This window comes from Borostomias antarcticus (assembly GCF_949987555.1).
Source record: "Borostomias antarcticus genome assembly, chromosome: 23".
NCBI lineage: Eukaryota > Metazoa > Chordata > Actinopteri > Stomiiformes > Stomiidae > Borostomias > Borostomias antarcticus.
In genome coordinates this window covers 10,119,717-10,129,716 of record NC_140256.1, presented here as the reverse complement: position 1 = coordinate 10,129,716, position 10,000 = coordinate 10,119,717, and the positions used below count along the sequence as shown (strand labels likewise).

Genomic DNA, 10,000 nt, shown 5'->3' with positions numbered 1-10,000 from the left:
GGAGATACCGTAATAAGAGATGAGCACATTTTAATGTATCGGTTTGTAATGTATCACCATGACCACTGTGGTCTACCCATACTGGCCTGGTCAGCTAAAGTGACCCAATGGCAGGGGAAGCAGAGCGAAACTAACTCACCCCATTGAGCTCAGTCTTGCACCTGAAGATGACCTTGGAGACCGGATTCATAGACTCAGACTCCATCTCCACCAGCTCATCCAGCTGCTTGGGGATCTTTATTCTGTTCACCTGACAAAGGAATTGTTGGAGATGTAGAGTTCAATAACAGTGACATTATCAGGTATCAGAAAATCGAAATATACTGGATATTAGCCAATACACATTCCAATTCGAGTTTTGTTGGAAGTTATCTGGCAATAGTAGGCCTATAGAGCTGTATGCAACAGTAATAGTCTTAAGTTTCTGGAAGAGATATAGTGAGGTCACAGCTGAAGTCTTTAGCCTATTTAGCCCCTGTTGAGCCCTCACTATCTGGAAAAAAAAAAGTTGTGTGGATTGACAGAGATGCTCTTCAAACACGCCTCAGGCAGCAAGATATGTCAGAATAACACAAAACAAACCTCTTAAAACCTCCCTATATTGCAAAAATGATCCTCCGGTCATATTTAGAAGGTGTCACGGCAGCGGTGAAGAATATAAGCCGCTTTGCCTCTCTGAGCGCGCACAGGAAAACTCACGGTGAAGACTTTCTCCGGCTGCCCACGCGCTCGCATGTTGGTGTCATGGATCTGTTTGAGGATCATCCAAGCCTCGTCGTGCTTCCCCACCTGACAGGAGAGAGAAACCGGGGGGAATTAAAAGGATTATCAACACCCAAGCGGGAGCCCTCAGTGACAGCCCGCCTCCCTCCTCCCCTCCCCTCTCCTTGAGATGGGCTGAGATGAAGAAGCGAAGTCACGACAACAATGAGTCACTTCAAAGGCTAAATTATAGAATAACGGGAGGACTGTCACGACGTTTGCTTTCTTATTTCGCTAACAGACAAAAACAAGAATGGCGTGCAAGGTCATAGGACTCTGCAGGGTTTTTTGGCTGACTCACCGTCTACCTCATAGTTTATGCGAAACTGAACAACAAATCAAACTTTTATTGTATTAGGTTAGACAGCTTGGACAGTATACAGGATTTACTCACTGTATGGTACCTATGTGAGATGAGCTAGGCCCTACTACTAGTGGAGCGGTTAAGAGTGTTTATTTAGGCAGAATCGTTCAGTTGGTGATACAAGCATGAAAATTGTCATGAGCAGTCTCCATGGGTCACTTAACAAGAAAACGGTCCTAGCCACTTGAAATTCCAAGATGGCTGACATTTTCCAAAATGGCCACCACCAAAATTCCAGTTTGTCTGCCATCTTGGATTGGAGAAATGCACCATACTGTACATGTGCATGTGTAATTTCAGACCAATCGGACATACGGTTTATGAGGAGTTATTTTTAATAGGTTTTGACAAATTTTCAACCTGTAGAAAAATCCATCATGGCAGACCTTATGGGTTCTTGAGGCAAAATTGTACCCCATACCTATTCTACCCCATCGTTTTATTGTTCAACTGACCAACTGAACAATTATATCACTTAATCACTCCACTAATAATAAGAGAGACTATAACAGACAAACTGATATAGAACCGATAGAGATTGAAGCAAAATAAGTCTTGTACAGTCCAAGTCCTGTATATCTGGGCTAGTCATGCTTTGACACAGTCCTGGTATGAAGACAGTCCATTCTTCCCAGAATGCTGAAGTTTACCTCAAGGTAGAAGCGGGGGCTCTCTGGCATGAAGGTGAGGGCCACGACAGCACAGACGCAGGGCAGGGCGCAGACCACCACAAACACCCGCCAACTGTGGAACTGATAGGCCGAACCCATACTGAAACTCCAGCCTGGAACCAATCAGACACCAAGGAATACATTAGCAGCCAATCACACACACAGGAGTCTCTCCCTGGAGGCCAAATCAGCCCCCTAGCCCTTCCTCCCTCTCTGCTCATGAGTCCAAGTGGACTGAGTAGACCTACGGAGAGAGCCATATGGAAAACGTCCTTTTGAGTTTTCAAATGTACAAATGGCATTGCCCTGTTCTGTTCACAAACCTACTGGGTGTTACACACACACATCTGCAGAAGCATGTTGAGGAACCAGCGGTCGTACCCTCTAAATACACGATTAAAGCAAATGTGATTAAATAAACAGGCTAAATGTAGGTCCCTTATGAGAACCTGAATGAATTCTATCAAATGTTTTCTCATCAGGAGGGGGGATGCAGTAGGTCTATAGTCCCTGAAAGGTTGTTCATTATCAGTGTTGTTGGGGGAAGGAACCCCATGCTGTGAACACTGTTATAGCAGGACACTGTAAATAAAGCATGGCTTTAATGAAAGCCCTCTCCTGCCACGCCAGACTGCCGTGTGAAGGGGAGATGGAGAGGAGGAGTGAAGAAAGACAGGTTAATTGAATGTGTAGGAAAAGAAGTGAGTGTTTTTTATGAAGTTAAATCGTGTAGCACCTGATCTCAGCCCGCAGGCAGACTCTGAGTCTCATTAATCATTGTAGCAGAAACATACACACACATTTAAAGGCTGCAGATTGGCTCGCACAAAGGCACACTCACGCAGGCACACACACACGTACACACTCATACACACACACATACACACACACACACAATTAATTTATTTTCCTCCTTACCAAGTGACACATCTCAGCCCATTCTGTGATTTTCTAAAGCATTCAGTTGGAGAGCATTCAGTTGGACTAATGATGTCTTAGGGCTGGAAATTGCTGTAAAGCTTTTAATTATATCTGTTTTCTATCGCCATAATTAGCACACAACCTTGTAAATCCACAACCACAGCCTTGTGACTTTCTAAAATGAGCTGCTCCTTTTATTGCAGAACAGATAACACACATATTCAATCTATCTATTGCAACAGACATGTTCCCTTCCATCTGGAAAATGGCGCAGGCACTCCCACTGCGTAAGGGTGGTGATAGAAAGGATGTAAATAATTACAGACCTATCTCAAAGTTACCATGCCTTGCCAAAATCCTGGCATCACTGAGCCAATTATAGCACCTCAACAGCCGTTACATGAGTTACTAACAATATTATGTCTTCCTTAGACAATAGGAAACATTGTGCTGCCCATTTTGTTGATTTATCGAAAGCTTTTGACACAGTCTATCATGTTTTACTTTTGCAAAAGTTTGAGTAGTGTTGGTTTTGACGATTTGGCTTGTGATGTGGTTCAGAAATGATCTGTCTGGGTGATTTCAGTCTGTGAAGTCTGGGAGCTCGCATTCAGACTTCCTGCCAGCTTCTAAGGGGGTCCCTTAGGGTTCAGTCTTAGGCCCAGTCCTTTTTACTATTTATATCAATAATATTGCCTGCTCACCATTACCTGATTGTCATGCCGATCTTTATGCGGACGATAAGGTCATTTATTGTATCGCCAATCCGGCTCAGCTAGCCATTGACAATCTGCAGCATGCTTTTGATGCTCTTCAGGATACTCTTGTTAAGCTTAGGCTGGTCCTTAATGCAAGTCAAGCTAAATGTATCTTGTTTTCCAGGGCAAGAACCACTGATTCTGTTAGTATGTCCATATCTACTGTAAGTGGATCTATAATCAAGAGAGTCTCAGAATATTAATACCTCGGCATCTGGTCTTGATGATACATTTTCATTTAAATATAATGTAGATGATCTTGTCACTAAACTGAGATAGAACATTGAGAGAATTGTCTTGTTTCCCTCTGTGTAGCAGAGCAAGGATTGTTGAGGCAGTTGTCCTGTCAGTTCTGGATTATGGTGACATTATCTACAGAACTGCTGCTACTTCTAGTCTAAGGTGCCTAGACACAGTCTATCACTCTGCCTTAAGATTTATCACTGGTGACAGTTTCGGTACCCACTGCTGTGTTCTTTATGACAAGGCAGGCTTATCCTCCTTGGCATATACAGTAGGCGTGATAAACATTGGTTTTTATTCATCTTTAAGGCCATCTCAGGAATGCTCCCTCCTTATATTTCTTCCCTGTTGAAATGGAATTCTAGTCCCTACTCCACTCGCTCTAATGACTTACTTTCTGTATGCTTAAGGTACAGAACCCCGGGCCAACACTGAACTTGGGATATCAGCTTTCTTTTTTAATGCTCCTTCCTCATGGAGTCTGTAACACACTTTACAATATAACACTCTACCTTCTTATGGGCAGTTCAGAGCTCAATTATTGAGCATCCCGGTCTCTAACTGTAATTGTGTTTATTGATTGTTATTGCTTTGCTTTTATTGTTTTTATTGTGTTGTGTTTAATGTATTGCCTTTTATTTTACTGTATATTTTTATGTAAACTCGGCTACATTGAAAATGAGGGCTTGCCTTCAATTGTATCTCTGAGTACTACAGTAAATAAAGGTTATGAATGAATGAATGAATGAATGAATGAATGAATGGATGGATGGATGAATGAATGAATGAATGAATGAATGAATGAATGAATGAATGAATGAATGAATGAATGAATTGCAGATGATGTGGTCCTGATGGCATCATCTGCCTGCGACCTCCAGCACTCTCTGGATAGGTTCACAACCGAGTGTGAAGCGGCTGGGATGAGAATCAGCACTTCTAAATCTGAGGCCATGGTTCTTGGTGGTTTGTCCGCTCCGAGTAGGAAATGAGTCCTTAGCCCAAGTGAAGGAGTTCAAGTATCTGGGGGTCTTGTTCACGAGTGAGGGAACTATGGAGAGGGAGTTTGGCCGGAGAATCGGAGCAGCTGGTGCGGTTCTGCAGTCGCTTTACCGCACTGTTGTGACGAAAAGAGAGCTGAGCCAAAAGGCAAAGCTTTCGATCTACCGGTCTATCTTCGTCCCTACCCTCACCTATGGTTATGAAGGATGGCTCATGACCGAAAGAACGAGATCACGGATACAAGCGGCCGAAATGAGTTTTCTCCGGAGGGTGGCTGGGGTCTCCCTGAGAGATCGGGTGAGAAGTTCAGTCATCCAGGAGAGACTCGGAGTAGAGCCGCTGCTCCTTTGCGTCGAAAGGAGTCAGTTGAGGTGGTTCGGGCATCTAGTGAGGATGCCTCCTGGGCGCCTCCCTAGTGAGGTGTTCCAGACGTGTCCAGCTGGGAGGAGGCCGCGGGGTAGACCCAGGACTAGATGGCGGGATTACATCTCCGCACTGGCCTGTGAGCGGCTAAAGAGTCCCCAGGCAGAGCTGGTTGATGCTGCTAGGGAAAGGCATGTCTGGGGCCCCCTGATGGAACTGCTGCCTCCGCGACCCGACCCCAGATAAGCAGATGACGATGGATGGATGGATGGATGGATGGATGGATGGATGGATGGATGGATGGATGGATGGATGGATGGATGGATGAATGAATGAATGAATGAATGAATGAATGAACTGAACTGACAACAGCTTTAACTATCTAGTTGTATCCTCATTTAACTACAGTACATGTTATTTTCATGCTTATGTCTATGAATTTAACCTTTTGAACCATGTTGGTCTTGGATATCCAGGTTACAATAGCTTGTATGGTGAAAATCCCTTCATACTGTTCCTTCTTCACTTTCTTCACTTTTCCATTGTAATGACAAGGAATATTCTTTCTCTTAATGTGGGGGTGTGTATTGTTTTGGGTTTTGGCATTGTTTGTGTAGTGTGTGTGTGTGTGTGTGTGTGTGTGTGTGTGTGTGTGTGTGTGTGTGCTTAGCCCACAGGGTGTTGTGATGCGTCTAGTGCAATAGTTAGCAGGAAGGTGTATGCTCACTTCTCATCTGCCTGCTACCCTCTTGCTTACAGCCCCTGCCGCTGGCTAGCCCTGGAGCCCTGGTGGTGAACGGGGGGGCAGCCTGGTGCAGAAGTCTTCCCCTGCCAGTACACAGCCTCTCCATCACCGAGACTCCTGCCAGGCCTCCTCGTGGCCACACACGGTAACTGGGCACCTCGTGGTCTCAGGCATAGTAGGGGGTCTCGGAGCTGTAGTGGTCCCCAGAGTATCCCACAGTGTGGATACTCCCTGGCATCCGCCAACCACTGCCCCGCTGCCTTGTGGGATAGTCTGGGCGGACGGAAGGCTAGGGGAGCACACCCTGAGAGAAAAGCAACGTGGTGGTACAGTAGTACGTGAAGGCGGAACTCGACAGACTGAGGAGCCGGCAGCTATCTGCAACTGGGAAGGGTGTTGGTCGTCTTGGGCTTCCCTTGCCACTGGAATCCACTCTTCTACAGCCAAGAAGTGCACCCCCTCCTTAAACAAACCTCTCTGCGCAGATTTCCACCTTGACCACGGTGACACACCATCTGGAACCGTGTGTGTGTGTGTGTGTGATCACCCTTGTGTGAGTAAGCACATATGTTTCTGCATTTGGGTGTACGGGGATTGTTTTGTAGTGTAGTGTCAGCCGTGACCTCCCACGCTGCTCTCTCTCTCTCTCTCTCTCTCTCTCTCTCTCTCTCTCTCTCTCCCTCTCTCTCTCTCTCCCTCTCTCTCTCTCTCTCCCACTCTCCAGATTCTGTCTCTAGGGGCTGATTTGAGGGAATAACACCATTATCCATCAACAGGCGTGGGAGGGGAGGGTGGTGGGGGAGTTATTTTCATGTTAATGCCAGGAAATTACTGCTGAGAATTAATCAAACAACATATTGAAACACAGCTTTGATACTGCGGCTTATCAAGCGCTGCACGAAGAAGTCAAGCCGGCTGTTCAAAGGGGGGGGAGGAAGGCTGAAGGAGATCAATGGCTGTAATTCTACAGTGATAAACCTTTGCAAAGATATATAGCACCGCAATGTACAGCAGCAGTATTAATGGCGGCACATGTAAGATCTCAACTACTCTACAGTAACGCTCTTTAGCTGTTTCTCACTCTGTCTGCTTGTAACTCTCCTAGTGTTCAGGATGGCAGTATCTTAGGGTTAAGGTTAGTGTATCTTGGATGGAGATCTCACAGGGTTCTAGGGTTAGTGTACCTATGGCAGTATTTTAGGGTTGGGGTTAATGAATCTAGTATGGCAGTATCTTAGATTAGACTGTAAGTCCCAAACACGCAATACCAGAAAAGTAGGCCTAATAGTCTTTTAGTATTGTTTACTTTTAATTAGTCTTTTACTAGTTAATACTGTATGTACTGTATGTACGCGTGTGTTGGTGCAGAAGTATGATGCCTGCATAAGTGTATTGGTGTGATGCAGCTTGTGTGTGTGTGTGTGTGTGTGTGTGTGTGTGTGTGTGTGTGTGTGTGTGTGTGTGTGTGTGTGTGTGTGTTCACTTAAAAAGCATCTTTAACTTTACTTTGCTCCAATGCTGGAGGCCACAAGTTAAAAATACCCATTCTGTTTGCAACATAGGACTTTGATTTCACTATTCATTTTATTTAGGCTATGACACATTATTGAAAGGCGATGGAAACAGATAAGCTTATTTCATCTACCCAAAGTTGCTCGTCATAATTCGTGAGGGGAAAAAAAACATGATTGTTTCTAGGCTACATTAGAAAAATATTTCTACAAAACAATTTTGCAACACAGACTTACTGATTTCTACGGAAGAGCATTAGGGCCAACAGCGGAGTTTTTTGTTTTTTTTTTACTTCTGAGTTTAAAGTCAGAAATTCTGACTTTTTTCTCAGAAGTTATTTCTGACTTTTTTATCAGAAATTCCGAGTTTTTTTCTCAGAAATTCTGACTTTAATCTCAGAAATTCTGACTTTAATCTCAGAAGTTATTTCTGACTTTTTTCTCAGAAATTCTGACTTTAAATTCAGAATCTTAAAAAAATAATAAACTCAGTTGTTGGCCCCAATGCTCTTCCATAGATTTCACTAACTAGTCATTTCAAGTACTGCACATTATTTGAAAGTGATCGCTATTCTGTAGTCGCCCCCACCGGGTTGGCAGGCAGAGCTGCTATCTCTCCCTGAGTTATGTGAGCTGCCTGGTAATAAATATATAGAAATATTGAGAAAACTGATGTCCTGCCTTATATTTCAGTCAATAGGCATGATCCATTTTAGAGCATGCTCTTGGGTCTAGGTTATAGGACTACCATACTGTATGTTTCCTGGAATTTTGACTTAGGGTCCACTAACACCCTACCAAGTATTTCATGGTTATTTAGACAGCAACAAGTTTAAGTACAGCAAAAGTGATTTGTGAAGCTATCAGCTACAAGCAGCACCCCCAGCAAAATACAGTTGCAAAACAACCAGTAGCCTATATGAAATATCTGGGAGGAAAGTTACAGTATGAGGATGTGGAGATATATTTCATAATTAATATGCTAATATTAAATCAATGCGAGTCCTTGAAAGCACAACATTTGCATTGCAATGAATATTAGAAAATAAAAATTAGTTAGAAAATAAATAATAATTTGCCTGATTTATCATTACTTCCGGTATAAACCACACTCACCCGGTATTTTATCCGAATACAGATACAGATATTTTTGTTGGTTAGCGCACCGCTCTATCTACCGCGCTATCTAGTGGTTAGGGCACTGCTCTTATAATCTATGGTCACGCTTCGGCATGGGTTCAAATCCTAACAGGTTCAGCTTTAAATAGATATCAACTTTATTGCTGTTTTCATAAACAATATTAGCAAAACCTGACCAATTCGGCTTTAGATAGATAGATATCAACTTAATTTATTTACTGTTTTTGCAAACAATATTATCTTATCTTATCTTTCTATGCATGTAAAGTTTTGGAGCACTAGACTGATGGATAATTGTGACTTTGGGTAGGGGATATAATATCTGAGTTACAGTATGAGAAACAAATGAGATAAACCATGTATTAGTAATCTCTGGATTAATGTAGCATCAGACATTTGTCAGGAGACAGTAATAGTGAGGAGTGAGTTTAATTTCAACTCATTTATTTTATAGTTTGTAAATTATGTTTATAGTTTAATAAATGTGTCAACATCCATTTATTATTGATGGTTTCGTGCACCCTACTCCTACTAAATGAACTCTGATATCCTACGAAAAAAGACACAGGAACAGAGAGACCATGCTGCTTAATTATCTATGAATCAATGTCTGATTGTTTTATCTGATTACACATTCAACAACTGCACATGCTGATCTAACAGGTGTCTGTGCATTAATCTCAGTATCGCTTCCTCCTGCAACTTGCCCACACAGGCATCAAACCCAGGTCCTCTGACCACCACTACCAGTTACGCCACCAAAAAGCTTACTCTTCAATGTTGCATATGAGTTTCATTTCCTCTCAGTTACACCCAAAAAAATGCATTCATGAGCGGAGGCCTGTGCTCTCTGAGCACCCTTTCTATATGATTATCGCAAAACTGGAATATCGTGACACCTGTGTGTGTGTGTGTGTGTGTGTGTGTGTGTGTGTGTGTGTGTGTGTGTGTGTGTGTGTGTGTGTGTGTGTGTGTGTGTGAAAGAGAGAGAGAGAGATATAGAGAGAGAGAGAGGGAGAGAGAGATTTGATGTGTCGCAGTGATTGTCTTTTCTGTGGGGATATATGGTACTGTACTGTACTGTAGCTCCCTGCCGGTCAGTGTTTCACCCATGCCATTTGAAATCTCATTACAGGGATTATGTACATACTTGACTAAGTGTATGGATGACTGAATCAGTAGTGCCACGTCTCTGTGGACAGAGAGAAAGGGATAGAGACATACAGTAGAGTGAGAAAGATAAAGACAGAGAGAGACAGAGAAAGAAAGGGAGGCCCCTGCACACACCTCAAATGTCTGATGCTGAAAATATAGACCTTACCTGAGCCTCACATGTGGTATGACACTGGTTGCTGGTGAGATCAGAGTTGGATGGGGAGCATACAGTGCAAACTCTGCCAACTCCACAGTCACATCTCCATAACTTTTTTAGAGTACCCAAACTGCTTCAGCTACATTTTTAACTCTGGAGCACAGAGAAATAAGTTCTACCAGCTTTGCAACATTCTGCTAGTTGTTAA

The 10,000-nt window shown here is 43.2% G+C and overlaps 1 protein-coding gene across 1 annotated transcript in view; it reads right to left on the bottom strand.

The window, feature by feature from the left end:
• The window catches only part of sv2ca (synaptic vesicle glycoprotein 2Ca), a gene marked incomplete at both ends in the record, with an annotated part of 26,154 nt that overhangs the window by 2,821 nt on the left and 13,333 nt on the right, over window positions 1–10,000 (bottom strand). Inside the window, 3 exons of the mRNA XM_084457656.1 lie at window positions 140–250; window positions 700–789; window positions 1,777–1,910. Of these exons, the coding sequence (XP_084313782.1) occupies window positions 140–250; window positions 700–789; window positions 1,777–1,910 (335 nt within the window). The remainder of the gene's footprint in view (window positions 1–139; window positions 251–699; window positions 790–1,776; window positions 1,911–10,000) is intronic.